Source organism: Nothoprocta perdicaria, unplaced genomic scaffold (assembly GCF_003342845.1).
Source record: "Nothoprocta perdicaria isolate Ctin4 unplaced genomic scaffold, notPer1 scaffold_262, whole genome shotgun sequence".
NCBI classification, from domain to species: domain Eukaryota; kingdom Metazoa; phylum Chordata; class Aves; order Tinamiformes; family Tinamidae; genus Nothoprocta; species Nothoprocta perdicaria.
Window position 1 is genome coordinate 668,523 of NW_020455491.1, and position 18,605 is coordinate 687,127.

The 18,605-nt window shown below is 43.0% G+C and overlaps 1 protein-coding gene across 2 annotated transcripts in view; it reads left to right on the forward strand.

The window, feature by feature from the left end:
• Positions 1-18,605, forward strand: part of PATJ (PATJ, crumbs cell polarity complex component) — a 136,609-nt gene that overhangs the window by 78,550 nt on the left and 39,454 nt on the right. For both annotated transcript variants that reach the window (XM_026040711.1, XM_026040712.1), the window contains exons 27-28: positions 7,004-7,200; positions 14,242-14,333. In XM_026040711.1, coding sequence (XP_025896496.1) covers positions 7,004-7,200; positions 14,242-14,333 — 289 coding nt within the window. The remainder of the gene's footprint in view (positions 1-7,003; positions 7,201-14,241; positions 14,334-18,605) is intronic.

An 18,605-nucleotide genomic window follows, 5' to 3' on the forward strand; every position in this document is an offset into this window, starting at 1 on the left:
TACGGAGGAAATGTGTGTGTGCCTCCAGGGAAATGAGAGAGGTCTGTGGCTTAAAACCTGGCCCAAGAGTCTATTGAGTCAGAAGGCAACTTCTGACTTGGTCTTCAGGTGCTTGAAACAAAGACTCCTTTTTTCTTGTGGCTTATTTAACTAATTGAATGGGAATAAAACAAACTTACCAAATTAGAACAACTTCTTAGAAGGTTTTAAAAAAGTATTTTCCTTTTCCAGTCATTGAATTAAAAACTAGGAGTGTGAACTTGAGAGTTAGTTTAAAATTACGCAAGTGAGCGTGGCTGTGGCCTGATGGTAGATGCTCGACGAGGTCGCTGTGGCCTTGGTTGATGAGGTGCTTGTGAAGGCCTGAGGACAGACAAATGGACCTATTGATGAGGAGGAATTTAGACTATTCAAATATGTTTCTGATCACCATAGTTCCTTTGGTTCAATTCATTATCTACCATGAATAATAATGCTTTTGTTTGATGTTTCAATTTTAAATGAAAATACATTTAATAAGATCTTACAAAACAATTTCAAGTATCTTATTTGTAAATACTTTTTAAATAAAAAGCTGATTATATTTTAGTTGCATTATAATTTCCATCTAAATAGTATATATTGTAAGGAAAAATATGTAGCATGTAAGTAAATGTTGTTCAGTACAACTAACATATGACATCCAACATAATGTGTCTTAAGCAACTTTAAAGTCTTAAGCATTTTAATGGATGTATATYGAGTGTTATATTTCTATAAGCACTCAGTGCTCTATCCACATAGCATAAAGAAGGGGAAAAAAACACATATATGTTACCTTCAGTTGCAAATAAATATGTGGTAACTAACCAATATCAGTCTTTAGCAGAACAACAAAAAGCAGAAATATTAAAATAGGTCGTTGGGACCACTGTTGACTTAAATCACAATGGAAGTGGCTGATTTGTCTACCTTGGGCCTTCTATATTGTGACTTGCGTTGTGTTTTCCAGCACAATTCTGTGGGCATCTCCCTGGGTTTTATAATCCCAGATGACTCATCCAACTTGAATCTTTTCTAATCTCAGCCACAAAATATTTCAAAATTGCTATACAAACAAATTGAAACTACTGTACTMTATTTTAGAAGTGTAGAAGTGTAATTTGGTGTTTGTTGTTTCGGCCGCGGGGGGAGCACTGTGCAGCAGCGCACGGCAGCGGCTGGGCCAGGAGGAGCACTCCCATGGATCTGGCCTTCAATGACCTACCCTACGGTATCCTATAGTGCATTATTGTACTGTACAGTATTTTTCTGCCTGGTTTGTTCAGTTGMCTTTTCAACAGCCAAAAAACGGGGCCTGCATGGGCTTCTTCTTGAGGCTACCCTGTGTTTTAAGGCTGTGATTAGTTCAGAATGCCTCTGCTTTCTGTGGCTCAAACATCATCACACCGAGATATATTTGAAGCATAAGTATTTGCATTCTGGTAGAGGATGTTATCTCAAGAATAAATGTTTTGTTTTCTTTTGTCTAGTCATATAGTGGCAGTCTGATGCTCAAACAAGCGGCCTATTTCCTGTCTTCGCTGTCCAGCTAAAACGTGATTTATCAATCTCTGGGCAAGAAAAATGTGTAAGTTTTTTGCACCAACGTGCGCAAGAGCRCAGGATTGCCAGCTCACAGTGACATTCTGTGCTGGCACTTTTTCTTTGCTCTTGTCTTTAAGTGGGATGATTCTTTGATTGTAGGAAGGAAGCAACGACATTAGGTGATAACCATTTTTAAATGTCGTCTGCTCATTGAAATGAAATGGTACTTGAAATGGATTGCAGAGATTCTCATTATACCCTTATTCCTTGATTAGTTAGACAAGAACTTATTCGTAGGAATTTTTACCTTTAGTTGTAGAAAGAGTGATGTGAGGGCGAARTGGGATTTAAGGGAAGCACTGGAGGAGAGTTTTCCTGTGTGAGCCAGGAAGCCATTCCAGCATTTGCAAGGCCTGGGAGCTGCAAACTGTAATGGGAGTCTGAGCTGGAGGAAGCAGTTAGAGATGAAATGCAGAGACCACAGTTAATACCCTGCATTCTTCACACACACACACAAAAAAAAAAAAAAAAAAAAAAGAAAGGAAGAAAAGAAGCAGTCCTCAAGTTAGGGTAAGAACTTTGACTCCTAAGTGTTAAATGCGCACTGGGTTTTGGCTTGGGTGTTTTCAGGAGTGTGAAAGCCCTGACTTTAGCTGGCCTTTCTGAGATGTCTGTGTGTCCATATGGCACAGCTCCTGCAAGAGACTGCTAGCATTATATATTGATAGTGCATGGCTGCCTTGTGCAGGTGTTCTCACCTGCATTTATTTAAAATATTTTATTTTGTCTCACAGGACTTGGGGCAGGAGGAGGAGAGGTACAACTGTTTATCCTGGGAACTTGCTCTTTCTTCCTTGCATTTACCAGACTTGGGATTGGGGGGGATTGCTTGAAGCTAAAGCAGAGCAGAAATGCTGCAGGGTGTTACTTTGCTCTGAAAGTCACACTTARTCTTACTCAACGACCTCCAAATGTAGACAAAGCAGAGCCATGACAAGGGGACTGTGTGACTTTTGAAGGGGGATTTTAGGAATTGCCAAGTTCTGGATCAGATGGGTGCCCCAGCACAGGAATACTGACTACCTGTCTGGAGCTGCCTCCAGTATCTGCAAGGAACTGGTCCCAGCAGCCTCCCTCATTGCCGCCCAAAAAGGAGACAATCTCTGGCTCTTCCCTGGGATTTGCTGGATCTGAAYAGAACCGCACTATTTTTCTCTTGGCTTCTGATCACTGAAAGAAGAATATGTATGATTTCATGAAATTTAAGAAAGCATTACAGAAAATACCTTCTCTCTATTATTCAATTTAAAGCATATGAAAGCACAAGACTGCAYCACTTTTAAGATAAGGTTTGGAGAACTGTCTGCCTCCTTAGAGCTGAATAGAGGCTAGTGGGAAGATTAAAACAATAAGCTTATTATATTATTAGTAGTGGGAAAATACCAAACCCCATTTGTTCAATTATGGTCCCTTAACTATGCTTATTTAGGTTCTTGTAAATTGTAATCAGGAAATTAGAAGTGCTGCCCTCACAGCTCTAGTGTTAGCTTTCTGGGGACTTTTTTTTCTAATGTTTATAATGAAACCAAGAAGGGAATTAGCTGCTTGACATGCAAGGTTTGCTCCGGGAGGGGATGCAGGCTGCATCCTGATGTGTGTCGCTGCTGAAGGAGCAGCGGTGGGGCTGCTGCGGCGCAGCTGCCCGCGCAGAGACATCTCGGCAGCGTTCGTGCCGCGCAGTGACAGCGGTAGCTGGGGACCATTAGCACAGGCTGATAAATGAGACCATTGCAGAGCCTCCAAAAGGCAGCATATGTTGCTAACAGTTATCTGAGGTATTGCAAGAGAGACGGGAAAAGCCCAGCATCTATCACCTTTTGTGTACAAATATCATCTGTCGTTTCCTTTTGTGTTTTTTTCCTCCTCCCTTTCCTTTTCCATATTTTGCATTGGCAGCTTTAATATTCACGCCATGGTGCCAAAATCAGTCACACTGCTGAGTCATCCAGAGCTTTTTCTTTCCTCTTTACCTCTCTAGATGGACTCTAATGTGCACCATGCAGAGAGACTGCATTTATAGAGAGACCCTCCTTCCCTTTCTGCTCATTTAACTGGAGATTTGAGCAGCCCTGGGGAGCAGGTTGCTCAGCCTTTTGCAAGACTCTTAGGTATCTTTGTAATTTAAAGAGCCTCTTGTCTTCCTGAGAAGCAGTGTCTGTTTTTCAGYACAGATGAATTGTGTATCTGTTGCAAGACAAGGTCATGGAAATCCAAACGTTCTGAGCATATCTTTCCCATTTATTTCTTTTATCTCTCTAATATAGTAGGAATGGGACAACACATGCAGCAGCGTAAAGGTGCATTGCTTGAAATTGGGCCTTTTTCATTTCCAGGGCAGTTGCCTGCTGTTATAATTGGGAAATGTCCTTGCAGCAGTGATCTCTAAAGGCTGTACTAGTGCTACTAGTTCACATTACATCTGTATTGTATTTCTAAAAGAAACTGAGGATTCCGTTTTAGCTCACTGCCTATCATTGGTGTGATATGTTTGCTGAAGTTTTGGTAAGCAGGTTGTCACCAAAGCTGGAAACAACTCCAGGCAGTGCCCGAGAGGAGAATGCCACGTCCCCCGTGTCACACAGGAGCAGCAGAATCGCAATTACCTTGTGTGAAGTATCAGCTAATGAAGGCAAATAATGGGATTTGCTGCACAAGCAGATGCTGGCGGGCTCCCTGGCGCTAGGCTGCAACACGGTACCAGCTGGAGGGGAGAGGGAGCAGCTGAAAAGGGCGTTAYGGAGGAGATGCCGTAGATGGGTATTGGGTTAGGCAGGAAATACTTGTTTAAAATAATTTTATGAGATCCTTAAGAGGTGCGAGGTGAGACTGCGGTTGGAATGTTATAGGGAGTCAGCTGGGTGGGTATTCGTATGCAGGCTGGATGCTCCACGGGGAAGGCTGTGCTGGGATCACGCAGCCATAGCTCGCTCGCGAGGACGGGCCCTAGGAGCCCTTCCTTGTGGAGGTGGCGTTTGCCGGAGCTGGTGCCGTTGCAGGAAGAAACGGAGCAGCCTGTGCAGCGCTCCGGCCTGTGCGACRCCCACCCTGTTTCCCTCATGACCTCCCGCCGCTTCCCTGCTCCAGCAGCTCGTGGCCTCCCACSTTCCTGCACTAACTGCAAAAAGGCGCAGTCTCCACTCATGTCTTCCCTGGTGTGAGGATGTCTTTATTTTTTTCTTCTCTTCCCCTGGTTCCCCAAACAAAAATATATGGGGGTCACTCCCCCAAAAAAAGAGGCTTTTTACTTTTTTTTTTTTAACAAATAAATCAAGAGGACTGAAAAAAGTTGCTACCTGTGGAGTGTTGATCTATTTTTTTTGCTCAAAAAACTTTTGCTCATGATGCTGATGGTCCCTGCTGGTGGCTCTGCGGCTCAAGGAGACCGCTCTGGCCACCACGTCCAGCACCACCAGCMTTGAGCTCGGGCACCACCAAGACTTTTGCTGACAAATGTGACCCATCCCTCAAGTCACACTGTAGAGCATTCAAGCGCGAGTTCTGTCCTTGCTCCTCACCTTCTCCGCGCAGCTCATGGTGAGCTGCTAGGAACGTGCCTGGCCCTGCGTGCTTTGCTGCAGATCGTGCATGGGAGGTGTGGTGTCCATGGGAATGGAGCAGGGACACAACAAGGAGCCGCCTGTGCCCCTCTGGAGCGCTGCTCCTTTGCTCTGATTGCCCCAAGTGCTTTTCTGGGAATTATTCCTGATGGTCTCATGGTTTCCAACAGGAAGCACTGTGAAGCTGCCTGCTGCCCTGTAATGAGCGCAGGTCTGGGCTAATTACAGGGGGCAAAAAGCTTCGTAGTGGTCTCAGGTCAATGGAAAAAGGGAGACCTCAGCCATGTGAATAAAGCATCCCAGGCAGTGTGTACGCTCGCATTCCCTGCACTTTCCTTGGTGCCATTCCCAAGACCTTGCTCCTGTTTTCCTGCAGGGGATAGCCTGCACACCACCCTGCAAAACCACACTTTCCAAATGAAGCAGTGAATGACACCCCTAATTATTTCTTAACTATTGGAGTCAAAATGTGTATTAAAGAACCGTGTAACACTTGTTACCATTTAATGTAATTATATGAGTTTGGGCATATAATAGCAATGGGCAGGGATTTTGATTTGGTGTGGTACTCTGATCTTGTGCAGAGCTCTGAACAGTTTCACAGGCTTGGCTTTCCAGGGCAGACGCTTGATCCTTAATGTGTATCCCCCAACTCTTTATGCTCAGGCCAGCAGGGATTTAAGAGAGGCAGGAAAATACAGTCCTAAAAATAAAGTAAGGGGAGCATTGGCCATGTCCTCATTCCTGGGTGCAGCAGCTGGGACAGCCCATGTGGAAGTGCCTTAGGGAAAAGGGGAGGCCTGGCAGGGTTCACTTCCAATGGCTCCTTTTTCACCTTCCCTCCTTTTTTTCCCCCTCTTCCTTGTTGTCATGGAAACATTCACTACAGCAGTTAAATCATTCTGTTAAAATATGCTGCCCTGTGGTGGGATGGTAATAGCTAATATTGATCCCGCTGCTGTTGCTGACTCGGGGCTGTGGCTGAACGTGCAGGATCTCTTCCTTCTCGATGCATAATGCATTGCTCTCCTTCACCTTGCGCTTTGTGCTAAGGTTGGTATCTAGTCRTGGCAAAATTTCCTCGTCTGCCTTTTTAGTGTGTAGCCTAGTTGCAGCGTTGGATGCAGCTGATGCTACTAAGCTGGATTTAAGAAACGTATCTGAGTTGGAACAAAGCTGATAAAGGACAACTGGACAGAAAAAATACTACCCTTCCTGTGATAGACCTGAGTAATCAAAAGTTACAGCTGTTTGTGTGCCAGCACCGAGAGGACATTTGGCTGCAGCTGTCAGCACGCTTGGATCTGCCGGTCCCAGTGATCCACATCAYGTGGGAAATACATTGCGTTCTGTCAGGGAAGTGTAGATGCGGGACAAATAACTACCCTCAGAGCAAGCGAGGCTACATTTAGAAAACCGAGCACTGGTACGTGTTGTCACTGACAATTGCTTCAAGTAAGACTCTGCACAACAGCAAATAATTTTCAGTAGAGCACAGCAAGCGTGTACCTGAGCCCTGTCGAGACGTGAGCGTGCAGGACGTTTTTATGGATTATGAACAACACAGTGACAACGGGGTGGACTGTTTGCAGCAGGACCCATATAAAGATACCTGAGAGCAGTCCTTTATCTCAATGGCTTTAGCTGTTTGGGAAGAGCAAGGAGGCCAAGCAGGGGTCAGTCAGAATATATATAGCGTGTTAGAAAGACCTCTAGAAAGACCTTTGTTAACAGAAAGCAAATGCTAAGAAAAAATCCACGCGTTGTGTGTTTGTCTTCATAAACATCTACATTTAACCTATATTTCTCTGTCTTTGTAGAAAAAATTAGGCAAAGATATGCAGACCTACCAGGAGAGTTGCACATTATTGAGCTTGAGAAAGACAAGAATGGGCTTGGACTGAGTCTTGCGGGCAACAAGGACCGATCTCGCATGAGCATCTTTGTAGTTGGCATCAATCCCGATGGACCTGCAGGCCGAGATGGAAGGATGCACATTGGCGATGAGCTTTTAGAGGTAAGTGTTTTCTTTAGCTGCTAAATAAAGTTCACATGGAAAGAGTGAGAGAAGCAGAGGCACCGGCAAAGCTGTGGTTTGTATCTGGAGTAAAGCCTGCAAATGAAATTATGTGGCTGAAGCAAGGAACTGCACTGATTTATGCCAATTGAGAATGTGGCCTTTGGCAGGTAAATGTGTTTCCAGTGAAACAAAAATCACTGGCCTGTGGAAAACTAATGTCTTGTCAGTGAAGTCTGCGCTCTCAGCATGTTCGCCAGCTACTCTCGGGGAGAGACTGTTGAAAGGCAAGAAGGGAATATTAAATCTGTCCTCACAGGGTATATGTGGTTTCAAAGGGAAATTCACACTGTAAATTAAAAAAAAAAAAAAAAAAAAAAAAAAAGACACCCAGCAGAACCCCCTCGGTGTTCCCATATGTAGGGGTTTTTTTGTTTGTTTTGTTTTTAAACAAATAACAGGGGTATTCCCTATCCTGCAAATAGGGTAAAATTTCTTGCGGTAATTGGTTTTGATTAGCTGTAACTTAAAAGCCTACCATGCTGTTTTCTTTAGTAGTGTTTGRCACAATCTCACCTGCAAGGCAAGAGAGCTTATCACCAAGTATTTTGTCTTCACTTTTTCTCCCTTCTCCTTGCTCCATCTTCAGCCTGAAAACACTGATTTCTTATATTTACCCTGATATTTGACTGTTGCAGAATGGCATTTTGCTGCAAGACCTGCTGTGGTTCCCCACATCACAACTGCTTCGTAGTTTTGAAAAATTAGCCTTCCCTGGTGGGCCTTGCCTTTGCAGGGAAGCTTTCCCTGAAGAGTGGGTTRATGCTGACCCGCTGCTCTCCCTGGGGAGTAAATTTCCATCTTTCAGCATCTCTGTGGCATCAGAGTACCAACTGTTTTCTCAATTTTCTTGACTTGAAAAGGAGCAATTTGGCTACCTGGGGATACCTTGGGAGAACTCTGAATTGCCTAAACGTTTTTCGCTGTCTAACAGTTGCATAATTACAGGTTTTCAAGTCGTGATACAAGAAAGATTTGTTTTTCTGTAATAATCACAATATCTGAAACTTATTATTTTTGTTGTGTGATAAATGGCATGAAAGTCTCTAATCCTTAGTGGAGTTTGTTAGGCAAATAACTTCCTCCTCTTCACCAGTTCTGGACTCCAAATGCAAAAAAATAAGTAATAAAACTGACAGATTTCACATGCATGCCAGTGGAAGAGACCTGTGGTGCTGTTTTCCTCTGTATAGATCCTGGACCAGGTAGTTCAGGGCAAAGTTGATTGTTGTATTGATAAGCTCTCCCAATGGAGAAGACCTCACTGGGCTTTTCTTGTACCTTGCAAGTTGTTCCTCATGGTGGTTGTTTGACCTGCTGTTAAATATGATGMACCCTCTGGGATTAACTGCAGATATTTCAGGGCTTGGGACTTGCACACTGGGGCTATGTTGCAGTTTTCAGAGGTGTTCCTGTTGCCCTCACTCAGCTCTTTGTTGAGCTGGAGGGAAAATGAGTGTTTTCTTCATTAGAAGAAAAGTGGTACTCCCTGTTTCAAGAGGGCCACACTACAAGAAAACTGAAGGTCAGGGGGACTTCAGTAACCACCTCTCTCATTTACCCTTGCAATTAAATAAAAGATGTGTCACTCATGGGCAGAAGGGTCATCACTTGCATGAAGTGATGTGGGAATCTCAACGTGGTCCCTATTGAGAATGTATCGGATGTCGAAACGTCCTCCTGGGTTACAAAGAAGGGCTTGTACATTAGTCATGGACAGACAGCTCGTGTTCACACCGGTGAGTCAATTATTCAAAGCTTTGAGTTTTCCCCCTTAAAAGCATTCCAGTGTTGCATGTGAACAGCACTGAAATGGAACTAACGGGCATTGACATTGGCAGGTTTTTCAATAAATGTAACCATTAGGAGCCCTCCTACTTGTKAAGTAGACTGGTCACCAGGGGCAGGAAGGTAATTTCAGGCTATTTCCGTGGCAGTGATGCAGAGCTCAGAGAGGTTAACCAGTTATACTGGCAGCCTCTTTTACAATAAAGAAGACTCTGCAAACTCAAGCCCTGAGAAGTTAGGAAATGAGAGAATTCAGATTGGTTCTCTCCAGTTAAAACCATAAAGTGTCAGTGCGATTTTAAGGCACCAAGGTGTCCTGACTTCAGTCGATGCTTAGGATGGACCATCTTCACTGGTGGAGCAACTTAACTTTTCTTCCTCTGGGTAGTGCTTCACCGTACAGATAGGCGAGTGCAGCTGGCCACTGCCCAGGAGTCAGGTATTCTGCAGRAAACACACAGCTGTTCTTCAAATTCTTAAGCATCCGAACCCGTTTTTGTAGTATTTTTATCTGCTCAACAGCAAGCAGACAGACCAACTCGCCCATCATATAATTGGGTGTTTTAAGTATATTTGCATCTACATCTTTAGTTACACATAAATTTTGATACTTGAGAGTGAAGCAGGAGAAAGGATTCTTGTCCTAGGCAACCTCCAACATTTCTGCCCGCTGTCCTGGTTGCCCTAGTGAACCCTGCTGGTCATTAGTGTTTCTCCACCAAGACACTGGGCACTACTGCACCCACAGATAATTTCCATTGGCTGTCAAGAGAAGAAGATTAATGTGTGTTTTTATGTATATTTCAACTTCTCATTTTCTTTTGAGCTGGCAATTGGTTGGATTCAGCTGAAGGATGCAGGATGCTGCCAGACAACCTCAGCTCCTCATCTGCAGGCTCTTCGGTCACTGAGATAATGAGCTATCATCTCACTCTTAGCATCTGCAGTCAACACAGGGCAAGATACTAGCTCATTTTTAAAGTAGGTCTGACCTTTATGCTGAGTGAGATCCAGGTTGCATTAAGAATTAACACTAATGTGCAATTTTTGATAAAGTAATCTGCTGTAACGTAATGCTGCTGAAGAAAACAGCTATTTGAGGGAGAAGATCCTTTAATCCTACTTTGATGCTCTTCATGGAAGAAGATACTTGGGGCAATATCTAGTCCCTGTGCACAAGAATGCATTTTTACCATTAGACACAGTTCTGCTTTTCTGTTCTGTTTAGAAGTGCAGAAGAACCGTATGTGGTGCTGCTGCTTCGCCCTCGTGCTGTGCTASTGCAGGTGTCTGCTCTGCTTCCAGTCTTATTAATTTGGCCGTGGTCCTGCCCTGGGCTGCAGGCAGCCTGGCCCAGTGTTACCCACCCAACATTATTATCTCCCCRTCAGAGTCAGCTGTATTGCTATTAATAAGTGAGCCCTTTGCTGCTAAGCCCCACTGCTGGCGTAGGATTTTCTGCCCTCTTCCTGAGCCTGGGCTCAGGTGGAGGGGACCTGCTCTTCTGCTGGGTGCTCTGGTGTCCTAGSCAAGAGTCACTGCAGATCTGGCTCCTGTCCCTTCTGCAGTGCTTCCCCCACCCCATCTCCCCCCAATAAATTTAATAAATGACTTACCTATTATCATGTTGTCACTTCTCCTTTTGGATGGGGGAGAGGGGGTTCATGATTTGAGATTTTTTTCTTTAGTTTTCTACTTCAAGAGAATTCCTTAGGTTTGGGCAAGTAGCACATCCCAGAAGGGATAGTAACTTGTCCATAGAAAGAGAGAGGGGCTTTTGCTTGACAAAAGAAGTCATCTTAGATCACTATCTCAGAAGTGATTTTTTTTCCCTCAATTTCCATTGAAAGCATACGATTAGAGCTTGACTTTTGTCTTTGAGATTCGTTTCCTGCAGGTAGCAGTAGAGGTATAGCGCCCTTTTGGTCTTTTCATACAAGCAAACAGATGCTTTTTYGTAGACTTTTTAGGGCTTGTTGGTTCAGATTACTGTTAGATAGTGTTTTTTCAAAATCACTATTAAAATTAGATAATCACTATCAAAATGAAAATTACATAAAGCTGTGATCYGAAAAATCTGTTGTCCATGAGGGCCTGGGCAATCTGCAGTTTGCTGTTTTGCCCTTTTTCTTTCCGTCCTTTATGTAGGAAGCAACAGGGATTAGGTGCTGCCTGGTCAATGAGGCAAAGCCAAATTGCACTGCAGGGCAGGGGGTTTTCGGCCTTTATGGGGTTTGTGGTCTGTTGGTCCCTGCAGATGCATCTGCTTGAGCGTGTGCTGGGCAAGAAATAGAGTGAGGAAGGAAGAATTCATATTCTAATTGATTGTATTTTCTTTTCAAAGGTTCTCTCAGATTGATTAGCTGAGGGGTTTTTGTGTGTGTGTGGATTTTCAGTTTATATAATTCGACTTAGGAAAGAATTTTGAAACTTTTCCCATTGTTTCATAGAATTCAGTTAAATCCAAAAATGCTGAAATTCCTGTGGTTAAAGGAACTTAAAGCATTGTTACAAAGAAGTAATAACTATAGAAAGCTAATCTGTGTGTCAGGTCTTTTACAAGTTTGGGGGTATCATTTGACATGATTTTATAAAAGTCAGGTGCTATTAATTTCATCAGTTTACATTACTGCCACCTAGTAAACTCAAAACTCCTTTTTAATATCCATATCAAATGTTCCTCTTCTGCAAATTTAAGTTTGAGAAGCAAATAATCCCTTCAGTTTTTTTTCCTCTTAATTTAAAAGTTCATATTTCAGTGCATTTTTGCTTTCCTGCTACTTTAGTGTGTGAAGCTGTAAAACAGAAATTTTGTAGGTGCGGGCAGCTGTAAATTTGGGATATGTGCTAAAATGAGCCATAAAACACTGTGAAGTTATATTAAGGATCCAGCATTAAAACCTGTGTGTGCTGACCTGGCCTCGTATCTGTGGCAGGTTTTTCTCTGCTCCATCTTTCCAAGAAGTTATGTAAAAATGCATTCAAAGCATCCACTGAGCTAAGACTAACTTAGATCAATTTATTTCTTCTCTTTTAGAGAAAGAGGTTGGTTTATTTGTTTGCTTTTTAAGCCATGTCCATCTTTAGTGTGAGAAATTAAGCATGATCTGTAAGTTTGGACTCCTAGAATACTCCTTTGGTTAATCTGACTTATCCTTTCTTTAAATTGGATAAAATTGAGAGATTTATAATAGTGATGCTTATGAAATCCTAGATGTTCTTTCTCTCTTTTTTTTCTTTTTTTTTCTTTTTTTCTTTTTTTTCTTTTTTTTCTTTTTTTCTTTTTTTCTTTTTTTCTTTTTTTCTTTTTTTCTTTTAAGGTAAGCTTTTGTGCTTCACTCCTCTAAAGCCAGTACAACGTCAATTTGTTTTGCAAAAGAAATTAACCTTTTTAAAAAAAGAAAAATTAATACTGTCTGGAATAACTTATGTTAGATGGTCCAAAACCTTGTGGAGATATATTACTTTGATTACCCTTTCATTTTTGTATAATTAAATAATTAGAACTTACAGACCCAGCTCACAGCTAATTAAATTTTGGACTATTTGATGCATCTACTGAATAGGATTAATTTAGCTGGTGCAGAGACTATAAATTCTAATCTGAAAAGTGTGCTGTTTGGAAAAAATGATGCTAATTTAACTAACTCCAAGCAGTTTGTAAAACACACAGTATTCCCAGGGAACAATTTGTTTTTAAACTGCGCGAAATTACGTCCACAACATCACTGAATATTAGAGTCTACTTTGGGTGCAGGGTGCAATTCAACATGCGTTTTGCTGCGTGTTTTTAGGCTTGCCTTGSGTTGGCAGCGTGGACGGGGAGGGCAGAGGGCACCTCGGTGAAGCCTCCTGGAGCCCGGCGTGGTGCTGGGTGCTCGGTGCCCAGCGCTGCAGCCTCCTGCAGAGCCCAGTGTCCTGCCCTGTCCTGCTGCCCACCAGGCTTGCTCGTGGAACAAGGGACATGTTTTAAATGTCCCCGCTCGCTGCTGCAGGTCASTTTGCTGCTCTGACACCGATTATAGGTCTGGTTGGCTTGAAAATAATGATTACGTTCATCTTGGATATTTAGACAGYTGTTGGCTGTGTTAAGCTCGCTGGCTGAGCGTGACACTAAGAGGAGATATCCCATTTTCCTCAAATTGGGAAAGAACTTCAGGTTCCTAAAGAAAACCAAGGCCTGCAGCACCTGCTTTTAGAGCCATGCTCTCTCCCTAAGAAATCTTCAGCATTTGTTTGTGTGCAGAGAAGCTGCCCAAGGTAGCGCTTTGGTTTTATTGCTGTAATTAGGTATTTGCTCCTTAATGACAGAAGTGTTGGGCACATCCTTGTTCTTCTTGCCACACGTGGCCCTCACTTTGGTTTCCCTCAGTGGAAATGAGGAATCGCCACAGTCTTTTTAGCAACTGTTCCTAAGCTGCCGGTTGCCTCAAGGTACGAGATAGTCTGTCTTGGTCTTTTTTTTGTCCTATTTATATGAGTCTTTGCAGGCAGAGCAAGTTATCCTCAAATAATCTATAAACAAAACTTCCATTTCTGGAAATGGGTCTATGAGGTAACGGGACACTAAAGATTGCTCTCATTGCTGGCTTATTGGCAAGACTAAATTATCTCTGTGTTAGTTCCTATTTTATATCAGTCTAAAATAAAACTTGGAATGCTTGTTATTAATACAGTATGTGGATAAATTAGTGACTGCGATGTTGAAAACGTAATATTTTAAAATCGAATCTAGGCCTGTGATTTTTGTGGTCAAAATTGGGATGAGAAGAAGCTTCAAGTCATCACCCTTCTGCAAGGGATGGTAAGAGAGTTCACTTAAATTTGCCTYTGAATTCCAGGCAAAATTTTGCCTCTGAATTCCTGTCCTCTTCCTGGTACGAACAGAAGGAAAGGAAAATAGCCCTGGAGTCCAGAAATGAGCTGAGTACGACAGGGAGCCGTAGTACCTGTTTCCCTCTGTGCTTATCATGAGTGATGTGTCTCTAGAGCACAGCTCTCCTAGGAGAAAGCTCTTATTACAATGTACAGCTCTCAAAAGGAATGGGACTTCCATTTTGCACCCCATATTTTCTTTGAGTCTTACCGTRCTAACCCACTATAAGTTCAGAAGTCTTGCGTTGTGTGCTATAAATTAGGAATAAAAAAGACATTAAATCTTTTTTCACAAAAATTATCGCTTTGTTTTGACAGATAAATAATCAGATATTGTATGGAAGAAGTCACCAGAATGCTTCTGCAATAATTAAGACTGCCCCATCAAAGGTCAAGCTAGTTTTCATACGGTAAGACAGTTCTCTTCAAAACATATATTTATGTTTTAGCTCGCTACATTCATGACCTCATTTTGTGAGTGCTGAATCTTCTCAGTTCTCTTTGAAGTGAAGCAAAGCTTTTCCTTGACTAATGGTCYCATAGCTTTTGAAGAGTTCTTTTTAGTAATGCTGAAAATAAGATCTRATGTAATTGTAATTGAATGTCTGTTTGGGGATGTCTGCTGGAAACTTAAGCTGCCCTCCTGAGCTTGAGAGCCCCCTGGCCCCCTGGCAAGAGCTTTTTTCCTCCCGAGCTAACCAGGATGCTGCAGGTGGGTCGCTGCAGAGAAGCACAGAGAAGGGCTGGGCACCTGCCACAACGTGGCTCGCACAGGGAGTTAACAGGGTGCACGGGTAAGAGGAGCTCGTGCGGGAAGGGCAGGCAAGTGTGGGCTATCTGCTGGATGCACAGGTGAGGAATAGCTTGGGATGGGATTAGGATTTTAGAGGTGGAGTTGTTTGTACAGAGAAACTTGACAACGAGAAAGCCCTGTGGTGACTGTGTAGGAGGGAACACACTAACACGTGTCATCTTTCAGCTGCATAAGATTTAGAAGGATTTTCTTTTACTCCGATCATTCCTCTCAGTGTATGGGTCAGCTAAGACCSCTGCATGTGTCCCCTGTGGTCTGTAGTTGAGACTCTTGTTGTTACTCTTATGACCCTRAGTAGGGAAAAAGTTGTCTCTCTTTCAGAGCTAATACATGCGTTGTTATTTTGGAGTTTCATGAATATATCTATATCAGCTCTGATTTCTTTTGGGCACTTATCCCCCACAATGTGGTCTTCTTCCCAGCATATGCATCATATTATATATAGCTTGGTATCCTTTGCTCATACACAGCCTGTAAGCAATGTAGTAATTGGGAGRGTGAATGCATATAAATGTGTACATTTACTGGCATCGCTCTGTCTGGTACAGCATACACAGAAATGATGGAAGAGCAGCATTAGTGCAATGAAGAATGAGTTGCTATACTTGGCAGCACAGAGGATCTGGAGAAGATTAATGATCTTTCCTGCAGCTCCTGTGTTACTTTCTTCAGCTACTGAGAATTAAATGTCATGTACAACAACTCACTCGCCATTACTTAATTGCATGTGGAAAATGTGTCTGGTGTGGAAGCTCCAGGGGCAGAAACTGAAGCCCCAGCCTGGGTTAGTGCTGCAGGGCAGCACCTKGGGGACCTGCCCTGCTGTGCAGCAGGGCTGCAGCAAAGATGCTCCCCAACATGTGGTTTGCCTTGGATTGGAAATGCCCAGTGTGTTTTGTACTATTTAAGTAGTAAGGGTAATGTAAGCTCTTGCTCGTAATTTCCCTCTTAAAGATTGTCTGTGAATAAGTAATTTGGAAGGCAAGAAGCTCTCACAGTGTTCCTAATTAACATAAAGAAATACAGTGGCTGTTGGGTARGTCTTGTTAGTGTCCCTCGGGTTGGGTGGAGGGGAATTAAAAAAAAAAATAATAAAAGGAAATTTCACTTTTTAAATGCTGCTGTTGAGGTTATAAACTGAGGTCTCCAGAATTCCAAGGAATATACAGCCTGTCCCTGCTTCCTGCTGCACGTTAAAGTGCACTGACAGCAGGTAAGTCTGTTGTCCAGACTGGAGCAGCCACGCARTAGTGATGAAGAGTAATACTGTCCCCTGGGAGAGCACTGGCTGCAACTCAGGAAAAGCTGCTCATGGAGAAGAGGTGTTTCAGAATTTCACAAATACCAGTTTAGACCATGGATCTCACAGGTGAGTTTTAAGGTGGAAGAATAATTTACCTTTCCGGTACCGAGCACATTCCATGAACCCTTTTCACTTGGTGCTTCAATTTGCTAAAACTTAGACCTCAAAGTTAGTGGCTAAGATTGACTGAATTCATGAACTGAGAAACTGCTGGTCCCAGGGGTCTTGTCAGTGCTATGGTTTGGTAGGAGAACTTCCATGCTTGATGTATTTTAAAACAGTGTTATAAAATGCAGATACCGAAATGCCCCTGCTTAATGAATTATGGTGCCAGCCCAGCTGAGTGTGGAGAGTAACAGGTATCTTGGGTCCCCATCCATCTTTCCTGTGTGCTTGTGCAGTAGCTTTTCCAGCTGCGAACAAAGTGCTGAGTGCAGCAGGCTGGGAGCTCTCCTGGTAGCTTTGCTGCTTGGCTGCCTTCAGATATCTTCCTGTCGGCTCTAATGGTGTGGAAAGAGCAGGATACCGTTACATGGGCTCTGCTTGGAGAACAAGGAAGAGCTACTTGCAACAGAAATAATGTYCTGCTCTTCCTGAGCACCGACACCAGTGTAGCTTCCTTTTATATTGTCAAGGGGAAAAGCTCATGCCAAAAGGAAAATACAGTAAATCATTTTATTGCAATTGCAGACTGATGCCTTCAGAAGCTTGACCTGCTGACCAGAAAGCTGATCTAAAAAAATCCAAATTTCTCCTAAAAAATTAAGGGAAAGGAATTTTTACAGCCCACAGAACCACAGGATAACATAGCCAAAACCAACAGGGACTGCTACTACCAGTGGGACTGGGAGGGGATTGGAATCAGCCTTCATATGTGTGAAAATGTTTGGATTCTGTTTTCAGCAGTAGAAGACCCAAGTAGGCTGCAGTTTTCTGGAAACAGCTGTGCAGGGCAGGGGGATGTTTCCATAAACTCCTTAGGCAGTTACAAAAAACAAGTCCAGAAGTTCAAGCCTCTCTGTAAGAACAAGTTCTGTAATTTCTATCATGAAATGATTTGGTGTTGGTTGGGCTTGGACTTTTAAGGGGAGGGAAAAAAAAAAAAGAAAAAAAAGAAGAAGAAAAGATGCCTTCTTTCCCTTCTTTCCTAAGTTCCTAACTCAAAATCTGATCTATAAAATCTGTTCACACTTTTTTTTATATATCCAGGTAGTGTTACAACTGCACTCCCATCCTTTCCTCATGTTTCTACTGGTGAGGCACAGTGCAGCAAGTGCTGGGAGACCCCCTTTATACCTGAAGGCTTCTCCCTCTGGGTTATGAGCATCTCTCCCACCATTAAATTGACAGTGGTTGTTTAAAACAGTTGATTTTGGCCAGGTTCCAAGATGTGGGTATGAACACAGGCCTGTTTCCCTGTGGTCTCGTTAGCTACATAAGCTTATAATAGCATATAATAGGTTTGCAGTTACAGTGTCATCGCTTCTCCTCACGTCCCCCCGGCTCGGTGCATCTCATGTTTTGTTGCTCTGTACAGTAACAAATTTGGAGGTATTCAGCCTGCTCRCACAACTCAGCAAGCAAGGAAAACAACCACCCCAGTGCTACGTGATTTTCTGAAGAACTGGCTCCATCCAAAGGCTTCCTGTGTTCAGGAACATCTTACCTGGCYTGCAAGTCTCACAGCTGCTACAGCAGCTTCTGAGCTGCTGCAGCAAATGCAGGTTGTCTTTTGGGCTTCCCAATGCTAGAAATACCTACTAATAATTTGGTTGCAGCTTTCAAGGGCATGTAACACACTAATATGAGTGGAGATCAGGACATGTCCATGTCTTAGGACAGGACATCAGGAACAGGACATGTACATGTCTTAGTCTCCTTTTGAAATTCTTGACCTGAGTCTGCAATACTGAGAATCGGCCAGGCAGGAAGCTGAGAAAGGGACTTGTTTCTTGCAGGCATCTCAATGCCACAGCCCCCAAAACAGGACAGTTTTMCTACCCAGCAGACTATTTGGGCATGCATTGTACATTCAGCCTTCCCAGAATCACAAGAAAGCAGTGTCATCAGGGTTTGCATTTGTAGAAGGAAATCCAGGTTATATASGAATACTCTTTTAGAGTGAGAATTTTATGATTCAGCACATTTCATGTTTTGTCTATGCTCAATTAACTGCTTTTAATCTGTTTCGGTGCTTCGGTGTTGGGATAATAAGCAGAGCAAATGTAGTTTGAACGCTTGCATCAAAGGCAATGTGATGGATCCTGAACCATTTCAGACTGAGTTCAGTCCTCCGATTCATTCTTAGGTATACCTTTTTTTCTCTTAAGAAAAAAGGATAGTTTGAGGAATTCTTTAAGAGTAAAATACTGCAGAATTTTGCCCTGTTAAGAACCATCTCTTAGCTCTCCAGTGGCTTTCCTTCCCTGGAGTTGCCTTGTCACTGCTTTGTGATGATGCAATGAGAGATTGAGATCGAAACCCACAGTTCTCTGTCCCTTTAGCCCTCCCTCCATTCTAGGTGTAGTTTTTAAGGCTAATGATTTGTTATTTATGGTGACATGA